We start from the raw sequence: 17737 nt of genomic DNA on the forward strand, positions 1-17737 counted from the left end.
ATAAATAATAAAAAACAAAAGGGTGTTTGATGAGTCTGTTTCAGCATTAAGATCAGTATTTTTAACTTTCAGGACGACTGGAACAAGGACCCAGTGTGGAAGGTCTCCACGTCCCAGCTAAGGCTGCTTTAGGTAATATGCGTAAGACTCTTTATTCTGATTTAATGAGTGAGATTCTTTAAGAAAAAAAAAAAATGAAATTTTATTAAGCAAACATGCCGTTCTCTTTTAGCCAGCTTAATGTCTATGAAACGCAGCAGCCTGTAACAAGATGCTGTTGATGCTTTTGATTTGCAAATTTATGTGGGGCTGGTTTCTGTTCCCAGCATAAGCAGAGGTCAGAGCAGCCACACCATTCTTATCTGTGCAAGAACTCTTAACATTTTCTTCTGATTTTATAATCTTTAATTTTTCATTATCAGGGAAGTATTATCTGAGATTGGTGCAGATAATACTGCATTAATTGGAAAGCAGCTGCTTTGGTGAAAAAGAACTAAACTGTTAGAGATGTTCCAGATTATTTTTTATCCTGTATTAATGGACTTATAGGAGGTTGAGAGTAGATTATGTGACTAGTACAACACAAAGCTAAAAAGTGGTAGAAAGGAAAATTTCCAGGATCTCTTTTTCATACTTGAAATGGAATTTCAAGTATAATAAGAGGATATTATCCTGTTATTATAGCTAAAGATTTTAATCTTTCATTTGTGGTTTTATGCTATCTTTTAAAGCACATTCTCTTTGGAAGAAAAAAATTAAGGTTTTATTCTTACTGGGTCTCTTAAACATAATTCTAAAAACAACAGAATATATTATCTATGATTAAAATTTACCCAGAAAACAATTTTTTAGAAACTTTCTCTAAAAGTATCAAATATTTGTGTGCAATTTAGAAAGTATAGCTACTAACACAATTTGTTATTGGTTAATATGATAAAACCTCTATGTGAGTCAAGGGGGAAACGCAAGTCTCTTGCTGCTTGTCCTGTTAGCATCCTGCCTGGCTAACTTTATACTTTAAGATAATGTGGACGTGTCTGAAGAGCAGAGGCTGATGGGAGGGTGTGCTCTGAGAAAGCGGTGGACGAGGTCAGCTCACGCTCTTTATTCCTCCTCAGCGTGGTGTCTAGAAACACGCTTCCTCTGAGTGTGGTAACTACTTGGGAGTACCACCTGAGGACTCCATTTTGATGCTTCTCTGTCCTCCTTAAATGCACTCATTCACTTGTCTTCTGGATGACAAACTAATGTGGAAAATGTCTCTTAAATATTAATATGTAGTATCTGAGAATTTTTTAAAAGATGCACTAAAAGTAGAAAAAGCGTGCATTTCTGTTGGTCTGACTTTCTACTTTGTATTTTTTTAACAGAAGTTTCCTCTATCATAAAAAAGAAACCGAATCAAGCTAAAAGAGGAGTGAGTATGATGTGTGAAATATGCAGGCGTCAGCTCTGAAACAGCTTGTGTACTTAAAGCCACCTTTGTCACTTCACTCGTATTATTTGAGCCATAGTATAATGAAGGCGGCTTTGATAGAGGCTATGTTTTGCTCAGTGAGGTGAACGTTATTCTTTGTGAGATCTTCTAGAATGAGTGTTTAACGTTTCTTCTGTCAACAACAAAATTCTTTAAAACATCAGCGGAGGCTCCCTGAGACTTTGTATCCTGTTTGCGCTTCTGTGAGCAACGCTGTCTTGTGAGGCTGGAGGGTCATCTGTCCAGCGTTCAGATCCCGTGAGGCACCAGCATTTGAATCCTGATGCTGTCACTTACTGGCTGTGTGATCTTGGTCCAGTCTCTTAACTTGATCTGTAAATTGGGGAGGAGAATAATGTCCACTTCCTAGAGCCGTGAGAACTAAGTAAGGGAACCAGTGTGAGGCGCTGTCACGGTGCCCGCCGTAAATGCCAGCTGTTGTTGCAAAGCCATCACACGGTTTGGGTGGAATATAATCCTATGTATCTTCTAGCTTGGGGCCAAAAAAGGAAGTTTGGGAGCCCAGAAACTGACGAATACGAGCTTTAATGAAATCGAAAAACAAGCCCAAGCAGCAGATAAAATGAAAGAACAGGAAGACCTTCGGGCCAAGGAGGCCTCTAAGGGAGAATCGATGTAAGTTTAATTTGGTTATAATAATACGTTTTTCGTAATAAAACTATTAATTAGACAACTCCCAGGTTTACTTTCCTAATGCCATTTATTTTTCTGTGTGAGGAGGATAATGCGAAATTTAGTTTTATGAAAACTGACATCGCACTGACGTGCGGATCGGAAGGGAGGCGACTAGTGGTGGGGGGAGCAGCAGGAGTTTCGGGGGGAAGCCGTGAGGGTGGGCTTGGGGCGGCATCCACGAGAGGGGAAGACCGATGTGCCAGGAGGCGTGTACGCATGGAGGATGCTCGCATCGTCAGTCATTAGGGAAACGCACACCGAGACCCCGCCTCACTCACTCACATGGCCGTGATCAAGGAGACAGACAATAACAAGTGTCGGCGATAATGTAGAGGATCTGGGGCCCTCACACGTCGCTGGTGGCAATGTAAAGAGTTAAACGTAAAGTTACCATATGACCCAGCAGTTCCACTCCTAAGAGAAACTAAGACGTGTGTCCGCATATTCACACAAAAGCTTGCGTTCATAGCAGCATTAATCCCCATAGCCGAAAAGTAGAAACAACCCAAACGTCGGTCAGCTGATGAAAGGATGAGCAGAAGGTGGTCTGTGCATACAGTGGGGTTCCATTCAGCCATAAAAAGGAACACAGAACTGATCACCCTGCACCGTGGATGAACCTTGAACAGTCTGTGCTAAGAAAGAAGCCAGTCACAGAGACCACAAGTCGTATGGTTCCATGTACAGGAAATGCCTGTAACAGGCAAATCCGTGGAGACAGGAAGCGGGCCAGTGGTTGCAGGGACTGGGGGCTAGGGGTAGGGGAGGATGGGGAGTGACTGCTGATGGGCGTGGGGTTCTTGTTTGGGGCGACGAAAATGTTCTGGAATAAGATAGTGGTGATGTTGGCATAACCTTGTGAATATACTAAACACTACCAAGTTATATACTTTAAAATGGTGGATTTTATGGTATGTGAATTGTATCTCAATAATGAGAACTCGGCTAAATTCTGAGTATACGACGGAAGGCTGTGGGTATGGTGGTCTCCAGGGGTTTTGAGCCTGGATCTTCGGGGGGTCCCAGAGTCAGGCTTGGCTCAGAGGAGGGGGAGGAGTTTTCAGAGACTGAAGAAGAGGGAATTGAGACCTCGGTCCTGGGGGGGACCTGCACGGACCAGTGGAGTTGGAATGACCACACGGAGCCCCATGAGCCAGCGTTGGTTTCACAGTATCCGAAGGGAGAGCCGTGGGCAAGGCGGTGTGTTTGGGAAAGCGAGTTTGGCGGTGCCCTCTGGCCGTCTGCAAAGTGCAGGCGAGCGGGTGTAAAAAGCACAGGAGGCTGGATGCGACACGGGAGAGGCCGCTGGGGTTCCTAGCTCACGTGTTTGTTTTATTTACGTGGTGTTCTCTCTCATTCTCATGTGTATTTTATCAGTTTTAGCTCGAGTTACTACAGACTGCATGATGAAAATATTAATACTTATTTTGTGAGGTGGTTTTGAGGATTAACTCAGTTAATATGGCGTCAGTATGGTCATACTGAGAATTCACTAAGTGGAATTTGCATGCTAAGCCCAGATAATTTAAAGTTGATAGTTCTCATTGTTATTTCACTCATAGGCCCTAGGGGGCAGCACCAAACTGTATTTAGGTTAAGTACGGTGTGAAATGATTTACATAACATTGGTTCTGAGTTGTCTCGCTTGAATTTCTCTGACTAAGTGAGTTTTCTGACTCTGGGAAAGGGGAGAGGTTACGTCTGAGTGTGTAGGCAGCTTCCTTTGGTGTTTGAGAGTGAGCTGTGTCCGGATTGCTCACTCCTGGGCTTTTCCCAGAGAGTGTGTAGAATCCCATGCCTGATGGGAACGGAGGACATGGAATACAGAAGCAACAGCTCCCTGCCCGCAGCTCGGGTGCGTGGAGACTGGTCATTGCTAGTAGACGCTGTACCAGCCTTTATTCGTAGCTTTCACTAGGACGGCTCGATGCACCATGAGAACAAAGACGCAGGTCCTGGGGGATTTCTGGATGCGATTTGGGACCCCAGTTCGACAGCTTCGGCGGCCTCGTTCAGAACAGCCGCACGCCCGAGCATTAACCACTGTCCTGCCTCCCGGACCCTCTGCAGCTCGGTTCCAGCAGCGCTGGGCCAGCTGTGAGCAAGCGCACGTTTCAGCCTTCAGATGTGCGAATGTTGTTTTTCTGCAAGTGAATTTTTGTAATGGCTGTAAACAAAGTCATTTCAGCGTAGTAAACGGCCAGGAACAATGTTTTTTTCCTTGTATCATCAGACTGTGAAACTAAGCTGTCGGTGCAGTAGCCTAATCCACAGCTTCTGGCAGTTTCCCGCCCGTCCTCGGGGGCGTCCGTGCCCAGGTAGTAGGATGAGTGCGGAGAGGCAGAGCTGCCATCCCCGGGCTGCGCCGTGCGTGGTCGGAGTGTCTCGCAGGCCCTCGCTGGAGCTGTGCTGGGAAGGGCTCCAGCAGTTCTGAGAAACGCGGAGTCTTGACTTCCTGATTCCATTAGCGCTTCCAGAGCTGGATTACAGTAAGCCTGGATGCTTAAGGGCGTGCTTGCAACGGGGGACAGACCCAGGCCCACGCTCCCAGGCCCACGCTCCCAGGCCCACGTCGGATGTCCGAGGGAGGAAAGCTTTCCTGGTTCATAGCTTTCTAGTAGAACGTTTTCCTTCCCATCCATTCATCTTCTCCAGAAGAATCTGTTGCTACAGTTATATCTATTCATGTTTAAACAGCTCTTTTGTTTTCCTCCAAAAACTAGGCCAGAAAGAGTATTCTTTTTTTTATGAGTAATAAAATGAGTATATTGCTGTTACCCGTTCTGTAGGAATAATAGCAAAGAAAGCAAACTGCCAGATTAAAACAAAACAAAGAAATCCTGCTTGACTCATTAAGGAAGGAAGCAGTAAAAGCAAGATTACTTTTTCTTAGTAAGGAGGTCCATTGTCATTCCCTGTTACCGTACAGAAATGCATTTCTATTATTATGGGATTTATACAGTACTTTGCTTGCATCCTCATGACATTTCACACAATTTTATAAAATGGACGGTAGCTTAGAAATCCCTACGAGGTATATACAACACTTGTCAGGACCTGAGGTTTTGTTGACATCTTGCATATGATATTGTGCTCTTGTTATTGCTGACATGGGCACAGTTTGCTTTATGAAAAATTAAGTAGAACATTTTAGAAATCTGAGAGTAAGGGGCAGCGTTTCATGCGTCTTTTTATCCCTTTTGGTGCGTTATTGGTAACAGGTATTTGATAGATAAATGCTCTATATCTGACTGGTAGTGCAGAAAAATATATTGGCAGAAGAACAATTATTCCATTTTAAATGCTTTCAGAAGTCTAATTACATAAAGAGAACTTATGGAAAATTTTCTTGTAAGCCGAAAGATACTTTTGCAATTAAGTAACCCCTTCTTAATTCATCCGTTTGTAAAGTCCAATTTATATATATAAGCAAACCAATGAAAGTAACTTTGTATTTTTGATATGGAATGTGGAAGTATAATAAAATATTAATCCAAGTAAGAAATTAAGCTTTTTACTATCCTATGTAATAATTTTTATATACATAATGTTATTACATAACAGGTAGCATAAATTATTATATAATAATAGGTAGTATAAGCTAGGCCAGTGATATAGATTCAGCAGCGACCAGAAAGTGCCTATAAACACACTGAAATTTTCTTGAGCATCTACTCAGAAAAGACCCTGAGAAAAAAATGCTGATTTGCCTTCATAATTGTTAATTATGGAAAAAGCACAGAGCTACAAGTATAAATGACATGTTTAGTTTTGCTTGGTATTCTAACTTAAGAACACAGAATTACAGCTAAATTAAGGAGCGTTTGGTTTTTCTGGCAGTGTTTCGTCATTACGATTAGCCTACAAGGATCTTGAAATTCAAATGAAGAAAGATGAAAAGATGAACATGAGTGGCAAGAAGAAGATGGAGTCAGAGAGGCTCGGCATGGGATTCGGAAACTGCAGAAGGTACGTGAGCCTCCGCAATCTGGGGTTTCAGAATTTAAACCAGGTTGCCAATCTCGAATGGATTTTCCCTGTGTTTTTTCCAACGTTAGCAGTATTTTCTCATTATTCTTTCCTTTCTTCAATGATTTTGGTTTACTCTAGCGTTCAATTTAGCATGAAAACTTCCAAATTTGATTCTTAGAAAAAAGGAAAACTGTCTGACTTGTCATTAAGTGGATGCCACAGGCATAACTGATTCTCGTGACTGTGTGTTGTGTGACTAGTTACTGTCCTCACTAAGGTCCGGTGTTTTTCAGTGCTTACACACACACACACAAAAACACAACAAGTTTTTATTGCTTATGTCTTTAACCTCACTAATCAATTTATTTTTGTTGAGACTGTACATTAAACATTTATTCTCTGGTGAACACAAGTGTCTTCATGAACTAATAGTTTTCTTCCATTTTATTCTCTGTTTTCTCAAGTGGTATTTCACATTCAGTGACTTCAGATATGCAGACCATTGAACAGGAAACACCGATCATAGCAAAACCAAGAAAAAAGTACAGCGATGACAATGATGATTCGTATTTTACCTCCAGCTCAAGGTAATCTGAAAAATCACCCCTGGCATTATTTTGAAAAAACAGTGATCAGTATGAACATAATAGTTTATTTGTACTAGGAGCAAATACAAGTCAGTTTACTTCATTGTTTTTAAAAGCTCTGGCTGGAGTCAAGGGTGTTCTTTGAAAAACTTGGGGAAACATTCATAAGTGAGCAATGTTTGCAAAGATTTAAATGTTTGATAATAAAATCAGCGACCAAGAGCTGAAATGAGTGGTTAAGAAAGCTGTGTTTACCTAAAAGAGGAAATGGGAGAAATCTGTGAATCTGGAACGTATGTGTTGTTTAGCCTCATTCCCACAGGCGGAACATTTCACAGCTGGAGAACACCCGCTCAGGAGTCCAGTCAGCAGGGCAGTGTGTGTCGTAAACTGTGTGTGTGCGTTCATTGATAAAAACGGCCCCGCTCAGAGGGGCTCCCAGGACGAAGCCTCCCCCGGCTCTGAGCGCTCACCATCCCGTCCGGCCCCACGAGGTGCCTGACTCCCTGGCACTGTGTGTCGCTGACCTGACTGTGGAGAGTGCGGGGTTCAGGTTCCAGCCGCCCGAGGGGCAGGGAGAACGGGTTTGAACTTGTGTCAACTCCAACAGCATGTCCTGCACAGGGGGAGTCCTGCTAAAAAGGCACCAAGTCAACTCGGGAAATCACTCGGGGTGGGCGCAGCTGAGAAGCAGGCGGGGTGACTGCAGGCCCAGGAGCTAGACGGCCTGGATTCGGATCCTGCCTCTGCCCTTTGGTGGCGGTGCGACCTTGGCCAGGTCATTTAACCTCTGCGCTCCAGCGTCTTCATCTGTAAGTTAGGGATACGAGCAGCATCTACTTCGGGGTTGGCGAGGGTTAAACGGGTTACTACAAATGGAGCGTTTGGAATAGCGTTTGGCTATTATTAATGTTCCGTTAAGCTGCTGTTATTACATAGCAACTCAACTCGAGACGTGTGATTTGGTGTCAGTGTTCAATTACCGTTGTTAGATACTTAACCACACTGAGGGCCAGGTTCACATTGGAGTTTGGGGAAATCCAATGTGTGCCTGTCAGTAACGGGCGGTCCCCAGGAGACCCCTCACTCCCACCGCGAAGGGCCGCTGAGCCGGGCGGCCGCACAGGTGGCTACGCAGGTGCCAAGCGTTTTCATGTAGATAACAGACTCACGCTTCTCTATTCTGCTGTCACGGTTCCTGGAGGGTCTGTCCCTAAAAATTCTCTAAGCGGAGCTTCAAATTATTTGAAGTTCAGACATTTTACCAAAAAAAAAAAAAGTCAGTGGCATCGCAGGGTCCCCCGTGGGCACTTTGAGACCCGGACGGTTTTGTATTTGCCTGCGGTGAGTGACCTGGACAGCTCACCAGGTTTCCGTTTACTTAGAGGTGACACCCGAACAGCGCTTCGTAAACCTATGTAAATGTTTTCTATGGGGTAAAATTACGTGTTTAACTTGATTCGGAAGCTGCGTGCAGGTCAGTGCTTCAGGAACGCGTGTTAGATGGTGGGGCGTCCGGGCCAGCGGGGAGGGGGCAGCTTCCACATCGCCCCTCGGGCCTCCCCACAGCACCTTGATTATTCCCTGCTCACTAGCAACTCCTGCAGAGGAGAGCGGGAAGGAAAAGTAGATGCCGCTTAAATCACTGCTGCTGGGTAGCAAGCCTTGAGAAACTTCCGGAGAGCCGCCGGGCTCCTGCTCGCTGACAGGTTCCTGGGGCCTCATCTCGTCCGGAGCCTCAGGGCCCCTGCGGGCCTCTCCTCCAAACGTGGTCGGAAGGGCCCCGAAGGCCTTTGTTGCTATGAAACAGTTACTTACGGTCTGAAACCTGGGAGCAGATGGTGTTTTCACAGAGGCCACACTTGCCGGCTTCCTGGCAGAGAGACCTTGGTGCGCTGTCTGTCACGAGGAACAGACGCCTTCTCGAGTCCTCCTTGGTCGTAGCCACCGTTAGAGCAAGGGCGCCCGCAGGGCTTGGCAGCCGAGGCACCTCCAACGTGGACTTTCGGAAAGCAGGCATATTAGTTCCACGAAGAGCTCTCATTGCTTCCAAATTATTCATTAGCCCATTAGAACTTGAATATTATGAATTATGGAAGAGTGCTGTTTCTATTAAAAAGAAGATCAGCCGTATCTTTGGTTTTCGTTTTTTATTGCGTTCCATTATTTCCAGGATGTAAATAATGTAATTATGTATTGAGTACAAAATACTGAAACTAGAACAGTTTGCTCAGCCTTAGGAAGCAGCGTGGCCTTCGGTGGAATGAGCAGGTGTCTATAGCTGTAAATTGGATGTGTGACATTAGGGTGCTCTTCTCAAGGGATTTTATGTAATGTTTTCCGGGTTGATGAAGACAGAGGGGGAGGGCAAAAATAAAAGTAAAAACATTGATCTAGACATGAAAACATTAGAAAGTCAGTGAAGGTTTGGACGTCAGATTTGGAGGCTGTCGTGTCTCTGAGGGAAGGCAAGGGGGCCATGGCCATTTGTCGGTCCTGTCACCCTGTCCTTCCAGTGGGCAGCTGGAGCCCTGGCCGGCCGTCTGTCTGTCCCCCAGTGAGTTGCCACGTGCCTCCTGCATTGTGTGGGAGCACAGAGAGCCTCTCGTGGGGGGATGGAAGGAAGAGACGCCCCGCCCCACCCCAGCACCTGGAACTATACAAACGTAACAGGCTCTGGCTAATGAGTAGGGTCCCAGCGGAATGGCGCTCTCTCCTGAGTTTGGAGCAGTCCATCATTTTTTAAAAATCTGATGCTCCTACGTACCAGGCTAAGCACTTTGGTTTGTGTGAGTGACGAATGCTTGCCCAGAGTGACAGTCAGCACAGCCACGTGAGGGCAGGAGCCGAATGCGTCTCCTTGGCCTGTGTCCTCACCTCACAGGCGTTATTAAGTGTGTTTTAAGTTCCTCATTGAATTGGTTTTAGGTCTTTCCCTTGGGCCCTTACAAATAAGTCTCTCAAATATCTAAAGATAACTCTCCAGACCAACAAAGGTCTCACATCTTTCACACCTCCTTTCTCTGATGTGACATCGAGTCACTTCGTTGTCTTAGTCCCGTCTCCAAGAAGGGACAGTCAGTTCCTCCACGCAGAGCCCGCAGCTCATGGCTGCTGCACCCATCAGCACCGGAGAGCCTGGGCAGCTTGCAGCTGGAGTCCAGGTGCGTTTGGGACACGGCACGTTCCCTTCCTGGAGAGAGAAGGCTAGTGTGATGACATTGGTCCTCAACGACCCACTTGCCAGAGAAGGCAGAAGCCGCATTTGGAAGTTCTGCTTTCTCCCTATTATCCACATAAAGTCATACACTGTCTGCTTCAAATGGCAGACATCCCTGCTCCCTTTTCTGTTTGTTATTCTTTTTTTCTGCCAGGAAAAGGGGTATGTTTGTTCTTAGCATTTCCCCCCCAAATCTTAGCTCATCTGGGTCCCTGGCCTCTCTGTCCTGCTAGGTACCTGCCATCTTCTTCGTCTTTGGTCACAGGCCCCTCCGGCGTTCGGTTTGCCATCTCTGAATGGCTCATTATGGCTGTCGAGCATGGTGCTACCTCGGTCCTTGTCCTCCTTACTCTCTGCAGAAAGCCTAGATGACATTTTGAAAGCCTCTACATGGTCTTCCCCCATCCTTCCTTCCCTAGGCCTAAGCCTTAGAATTTTCTTCTCTCTTCTGAACTTCTCGAACTCCACCTTTACAAGGAGTGCGTATCTGGCCGGGCTTTTTCCACCCTAAGCCGTCATGAATTCTGAGATGGCACAACTACTTTTTAGTAAGGCCCTGGTACGTCCCCCTCACAGTATCAGTCAGTCTCCGTCCTGTCCTGCAAACCCTGCTGCCCTCGGTCAAGGATTTTCCTCTCACCACATAGGACAGAAAGCTGCTCTTTGCTCCTGGGCAGTGAACGCCCTGCTCAGTGGTGCTCGGCTTATGAAAGTACAAACCGCCCCAGAAGGCCAGCGTCTCCTCTGAGATGTTCAGATCAAGTTCATGTCAAGCCCAGACTGAAAGGGCACCTGCAGATGATCCAGTTCGGTGACCTGTGGCTTTGCATCTGACTCCAGAAGGAGGCTAATTAGCGTCCTGTACATTGAGGGGGAGTTAGTGCTGGGACCGAAGCCGGTTGCCATGGCTGAGGTGGGAGGTATTGCCAACAGGAAGCCAGCTCCGCGGAGGTGGTCCGTCCTCCAGGCCCAGCAGCGTTATTTGTGACCGCCTAACTAGGCAGAACTAGGCCCACAGAAAACGAAATGTAACCTATGGTGAGTCGCGCTTAAAGATGCCATGTGCTGTCCGGATAGGCTAGGTTATGCTGCGGTGACAAACACCACCCCCCTTCCCAGATCCTAACGCACCGTGGTTTATTTCTTGTTCACTAAAGTCAGCTGAGGGTACAGGTGATTGTCCAGATTACCTGTCCTTCAGGTGGCACTTTGATAGTCCAAATGGGTACAGTTTTCACCTGCCTGAGGCTGCAGCACCTGGAAAACACGACCTCTTCTGTCTGGCAGGGTGAGCTGAGCACGGGCACTGGAAAGGCCTTGGAAATGATTTATTTGCCTTGTGTCTGCTCCTGTTTCATTGGTCAGATCCCATGGCCGCCCCCAGCTTCAAAGAGGCCGGAAGTGCAGCCCCACGGACCCGCTGTGGGTGGGATCAGTAAGGGCCTCCAAAGTCACCATTCTACTCTTTTTCGTGCAGGTACTTTGACGAGCCGATAGAGTTAAGGAGCAGCTGTTCTTCCAGCTGGGATGACAGTCCGGATTCCTACTGGAAAAAGGAGAGCATCAAAGACGCCGACACGATTCTGAAGGCCACGGGCTATTCGGACAGGTACGAACAGCAGAACAGCGGCCTTGCAGATCGCGAACCCACGACTCTAGGGAAAGTCTCCAAGACTAGTAAATGATTTTGTTCTACCATTTCAAGAATATTCTCCGAAGCCTGGTCTGTTTTCCGACCTTGCGATTTTGCCTTTCCCAGGATGTGGCATAAGTGGATCGGGCTGTCACTGGCCTTTCTGGACTGGCGTCTCGGACCTTCCTGAGTGTACCTGAGACTCATTCGTGTTCACTCCTCTTTGTCGTTGAGTTTGTTTATCCATTCATTTGTCCAGAAACTCACCCGTTTGGGGATTAGAGTGAAGGACGGTAGAACTTATTGTCCAAACCAAGGAACTGTTGAGTACAAGGGGACACTGTTAATACTTGGGGACAACAGGTGTAGCCAGGGGTTGTCCCGGGTAGCTGGAATATTGGTCATCCTACTCACTCCGTCCCACTGACGTGGAGCGGTGTGTGGCCTGCCTTACGGTACCGTCAGTTTTTGCTAATTGATCTGTGGAACTGCAGAGTGAAACCTATTTTTAATGGAAAATTCCTTCAAATGTTGTGTGGTTTGGATGTTTATTCATTTTTTATTAGAATTTTCATTTTAAAAGTGGCCTGAAATCCTCTTATAAAATTACTGCTGTCAGCTTTTTAAAAAGTAAAATGGCATGCGTATGCATTATAAATAAGAAACGCATTGGCTTCCCAGATTAGTTTAACCTGTTTTGCTGTTTGTTCGTTTGTTTGTTTATGGTTCTTTGTGTGTATTGAGACCGCTTAAGATCTACTCACTCAGCAAATTTCAAGAATACACCACAGCATTTTGAACTGGAGCCACTATGCTGTGCATGAGGTCCCCAGAACTTAATTCATCTTACAGATGAAGAGGTGTGCCTTTTGACCAACATCTGACCGTTTCCCCCGCCTCCCAGACCCTGGAAACCACTGCTCTATTCTGTTTCTATGAGTCTGACTTTTTTTTCTTAATTTTGGATTCCACTTATAAATGAGATCATACAGTATTTACCTTTCTCTCTCTGGCATATTTCATTTAACAACGTCCTCCAGGTTCATCCATGTCACAAATGGCAGGATTTTCTTTGATACGGCGGAATAATATTACATGGTGTATATACACCACATTTTCTTTCCCCATCCACATGTCATCGACAGCCACTCAGGTTGTTTCCATATCTTGGCTGTGATGAATAATGCTGCAGTGAACGTGGGAATGCAGATATCTCTTCAAGATACTGATTTTGTTCCCTTTAGATACACACCCAGAAGTGGGATTGCTGGATCACATGGTAGTCCGTTTTCAGTTTTCTGAGGAACCGTCATACTGTTTTCCATAATGGCTGTGCTAATTTACGTTCCCACCAGCAGCATGCAAGGGTTCGCTTTTCTCCAGCCCTCGCCAACACGTATCTCTTGTCTTTTTGATCACCGCCTTTCTAGCAGGTGTGAGAGGACATCTCATTGTGGTTTTGGTTGGCGTTTCCTGGACGGTTAGTGCTGTTCAGCACCTTTTCATGTGCTAGTGGCCCGTAAACTTCCCTCTTAGAACTGCTTTTGCTACATCCCATACATTTTGGTATGTCGTTTCCATTTTTACTTGTTTCAAGATATTTTTTGATTTCTTCTTTGACCCTTTGGTTGTTCAAGAATCTGTTATTTTCCACTATTTGTGAATTTTCCAGTTTTCCTCTTGTTACTAATTTCTGCTTTCATACCATTGTGGTTGGAAAAGATACTTAATATGATTTCAATCTTCATAAATCCGTTAGGACCTGACACATGATTCAGATTTGTTTTATGATGTAACGTGTGATTTATCCTGGAGAATGTTCTTTGTGCACTTGAGAATGTGTGTTCTGCTGCTATGAGATGGAATGTCTTGAATATGTCTGTTGGTCCATTTGGTCTAATACATAGTTCAAGTTCAGTTTTCCTTGTTGATTTTCTGTCTGCATGACCCATCCACTGTTGAAAATAGGATATTGAAGTCTTTTATTGTTGTAGTACTGTCTATTTCTCTCTTCAGATCTTGCTTAATGTATTTATTAATGTGTTAATATTAATGTTAATGTTAATATGCTAATAAGTATATTGGGACTGATTTGGGGAATAATAAATATTGCTTGATATATTTAGGTGCTCCAGTATTGGGTGCATATATATTTATACTTGTTATATCTTCTTGATGAATTGACACCTTTATTGTTATATGATGACCTTTGTCTCTTGTTACATTTTTTGGCTTAGAGTCTGTTTCGTCTGATATAAGTGTGTCCCTGCTCTCTCTTGGTTTCTACTTGGGTGGAATATCTTTTTCCATCTCTTCATTTTCAGCCTATTCGCGTCCTTAACACTGAAATGAATCTCTTGTAGGCAGCGTGTGGTTGTGTCTTGTTTTTTTGTGTTTTTTTAATCCATTCAGCCACTCTATGTCTTTTGATTGGAAAATTCAATCCATTTACATTTAAAGTAATTATCGATAGGTAAAGATTTATCATTGCTATCTCATTCATTGATTTCTACTTGTTTGCAGTCCCTTTGTTCCTTCCTCTCTTGCTGTCCTCCTTTGTAATTTGATTCCTCTCTGTCTTTTGTGTATCTACTGTAGAATTTTGTTTTGTGACTACCCTAAGGCTTACATAAAACATCTCATAGTTATATCAGCCTGTTTTAATCTGATGACAACTTAGATTGCGGACGAAAACTCTATCCTTTTACTCCCCCATCTAGGTGTTATGTTTTTGGTGTCACAGTTCACATCTTTTTACGCTGTGCATCCACTAACATTATTGTCGCGATAGTTACTTTTACTACTTTGTCTTTTAAGCTTTATACTAGAGTTAAGCGATTTACACACCAGCATCACAGTATTAGGGGATTCTGAATTTGACTATATACTTAACCTTCACCAGTGAGTTTTATACTTTCATATGTTTTCATGTTACTAGTTAGCATTTTTTCATTTCAGCTTTAAGAACTCTTTTTAGCATTTCTCGTGAAGCGAGTCTAGTGGTTAGCAGTTTTGTTTTTTCTTTCAGTATATTACCCCACTATCCCCTAGCCTGCAAGGCTTCTGCTGAGAACTCTGCCGATAGCCTTACGGGAGTTCCCTGTATGTGATGGATGAGTTTCTTTTCTCAGGCTGCTTTCAAAATTCTCCGATTTTTTTTTTTTTTTTTGATTCTAATGTGTCTTGGTGAAGACCTATTTGGACTGAATCTGTTTAGAGACCTATTAGCTTCTTGTACCTGGATGTCCATATCTCTCCCCAGATTTGAAATTTTTTGCCATTATTTCTTGAAATAGGCTTTCTCTCTCTCTCCTTTCCTTCTCGGTCTCTCGTAATGTCTAAATTGTTTTCTTGATGGTATCCCATAATTCATGTAAGCCTTTCTTCACTCTTTCTCATTCTTTTTTCTTTTTTTTTCCTCCACCGACTGGGTAATTTAAAGTAAATTATCTTTGAATTCACAGGTTCTTTTGTCTGCTTGACTATGTCTGCCGTGGATGGTCTTCGTTGCATTTTTCATTCTGTTCATTGTATTCTTCAGCTCCAGAGTTTCTGTTTGATCCTTTGTCATGATTTCTACCTCTATGTCTAATTTCTCACTTTGTTTGTGTATTACGTTCCAGATTTCATTGAGTTGTCTCTCTGTGTCCTTATGGGTTGCTAAGCTTCCTTAAAACAAATATTTTGAATTCTTTGTCAGGCAATTCTTTGGGGTCAGTTATGGGAAAATTATAGTGTTCCTTTTGTGGTGTCATGTTTCCTTGATTTTTCACGTTCCTTGCTGTCTTTGTATTTGAAGAAGCAATCACCTGCTCCAGAATTAATGACTGACTGGCTTTGGGTGAGAAACGCCATCAACAGTCAGCCCTGCTGGGCTTCTGAGGCTTTCTTGGGTCTTTTCCATGGACACACCTACTCCATACGTCTCATTCGCTTTTGGGGGGGTGAATTCTTAAGATGGTATATCTTCTCGTAATCCCACAAAGCCCGGGCCAGGCGCTGAGAGCCTCCTGTCTGCTTTTCCAGGATTGTGCCCTGAGATGCTCAAGTATGTGTGTGCTCTCCCAATTCCACGGCGTGGGGCTGGCTTTCTGCACATGCTCAGTAGCTGTCTGCAAAGGCTTGCACTCACCGTCTGCATGTGCAGGGAGCCAGCCATGGGGAGCGGGGAGTGGGGCGTGTAGGTGAAGTGCACAGACCACTGGATGTCAGCTGTGGGCCATTTGGGGGCTCCAGAGACAAAGTGCACCCAGAGGCTTGCTAGTGGGCCACCTCATGGCATCTGCAAAGCCCGAAGTAGGATCCGTGTGCCTTTGATGGTTTCAAGCCCCGGCTGCTATGCTTCCAGCCTCTCCCAGCCCCTAAGCCATACAAATCACCTCAGTATCCTGGATGGGGTCACAAAGAAGTAGGCACCTTGGCAATGACTCACACAGCTGGGGAAACCAGGTACCCACTCACCACCCTTTCACCTTCCACCGTGGGAGAAATTGCGGGCCAAGTGAATCTCTCTTGGCTCAAAGCTGTGTGTGTTGCCTTGGGGTAAGGCAGAGTGAAACTGTTTCACCATCTTCAGTGCATCCAGTCTCGGATTCCTTGCACCACTGGTGTCCTGGAATCTCTCTGCGGGACTCGTGGACTCCCACCAAGGCGTTCTCGTCTGTGCGTGATTGTCAAAATCATTGTTCTGTAGGGGGCGATGGTAAAAAAACGCCTAATCCGCCATCTTGCTGATGTCGCTACTATTTTGCCTGTTTCTCATCGTAGACCTGCGACTCGCCGCAAGCCAGACTATGAGCCAGTTGAAAATACAGACGAGGCCCAGAAGAAATTTGGCAACGTCAAGGCCATTTCTTCAGATATGTACTTTGGAAGACAAGCCCAAGCTGATGTAAGTGTCTGGAGAGCTTCTGTGTGGGCCCCCCCAGCGCAGGAAGCAGGCAGGGGCCTGGGAGCCGTGCGCGCAGGTGATGGACGCTGAGTGAGGGGCACTCAGGCTGCGAGAGGCCCCAGGCCCCAGAGAGCTGGAGCCAGAATGCGAACCCACGGCCTTCTGCCTGACCACTGCTCCTTGCTGCCCCAGCCGCAGCACCGATGGGAAGATGGGGACTGAGGGTTAAATTTCTCTCATTCCTTTCTCAGTGCTTCGAATGGCCGTCCATTCAATATCTTTTGAATAAATTTCAGGCAATTTTTGATACAGCTACAATACACTTAGTGATTTTGAACCATAGTTAAATGAAGTATCTAGATATGTTTGTGGAGGGTGGATGTATCTATTTGCAGGTGGTTGCATCTGTTCTCGGAAATGTTAGCGAGCTTGTCTTGGTGGAGTCTTGCTAAGCGGCGGTGAGACTCAGATGCGAATGCAGAGGTTTGTGGTTTCCTCATTCTGAACGCTCGTGTGTTAACACAAAGCCCCTGGCGCCGCGTGTGTTACTGGGCTGCGGGACTCTCCAGGGAATTCCGTCCTGAGGCATGCTGACGTTGCTTTACGTGGCAGTAGACCTTTCAAGTTCTTCGAGAGTATTTAGAGTCACCACCAGGCTTTTCCCCAACCCCTAAGATCTGCCTTGTTTTCAAGCTGACGACGTTCAAGTTCAGTTACAGAATAGTGGGTGTTGGGAGAGGGCCTCTTGGAGTCGCCTCTCCTGGCAGCTGGGCGGGAGCAGCCCTGTGACGGCAATGTCATTCCCTCACCTCGCTCTGCTTTTCCCCTCGCCCTGGCCGTCCTTGGCCATGGCGCTGTGTGGATCTGTCCGCTTGTGACCTGCAGAAGGCCAGCATCACGCCGTCCCCGGGCCCAGCCGTGGCCGTGGTATTCAACGGCTCTTGGGGAGAGAGTGCCTGGGGGACCAACACATTCTAATGGCAGCTCCTCAGTGATTATTTTGTAAAGGCGCTCATGGCACTCAGAGCCTGATGTCTCCTTTTCCTGGTCTTGTGCAGTACGAAACCCGGGCTCGGCTGGAGAGGCTCGCGGCAAGTTCCTCCATAAGCTCAGCCGATCTGTTTGACGAGCAGAAGAAGCAGCCGGCAGGTGAGTGGGGGAGGTCAGGGGGCAGCAACAAGACTTGGTCTCTGTCGTGTCTGTGGCATGAATACATTTTCTCTGAATAGGACATTTTACTTTTCCAAGTTCATGAGCGACC

At 45.5% G+C, this 17737-nt stretch overlaps 1 protein-coding gene across 1 annotated transcript in view; it reads left to right on the forward strand.

The window, feature by feature from the left end:
- ARFGAP3 (ADP ribosylation factor GTPase activating protein 3) overlaps window positions 1-17737 on the forward strand; it is a 51087-nt gene that overhangs the window by 26446 nt on the left and 6904 nt on the right. The window contains exons 7-14 of the mRNA XM_023535897.1: window positions 73-132; window positions 1371-1417; window positions 1971-2113; window positions 6014-6142; window positions 6610-6732; window positions 11430-11561; window positions 16353-16476; window positions 17535-17625. Of these exons, the coding sequence (XP_023391665.1) occupies window positions 73-132; window positions 1371-1417; window positions 1971-2113; window positions 6014-6142; window positions 6610-6732; window positions 11430-11561; window positions 16353-16476; window positions 17535-17625 (849 nt within the window). The remainder of the gene's footprint in view (window positions 1-72; window positions 133-1370; window positions 1418-1970; window positions 2114-6013; window positions 6143-6609; window positions 6733-11429; window positions 11562-16352; window positions 16477-17534; window positions 17626-17737) is intronic.

Source organism: Pteropus vampyrus, unplaced genomic scaffold (genome assembly GCF_000151845.1).
Source record: "Pteropus vampyrus isolate Shadow unplaced genomic scaffold, Pvam_2.0 Scaffold145, whole genome shotgun sequence".
NCBI classification, from domain to species: Eukaryota; Metazoa; Chordata; class Mammalia; order Chiroptera; family Pteropodidae; genus Pteropus; species Pteropus vampyrus.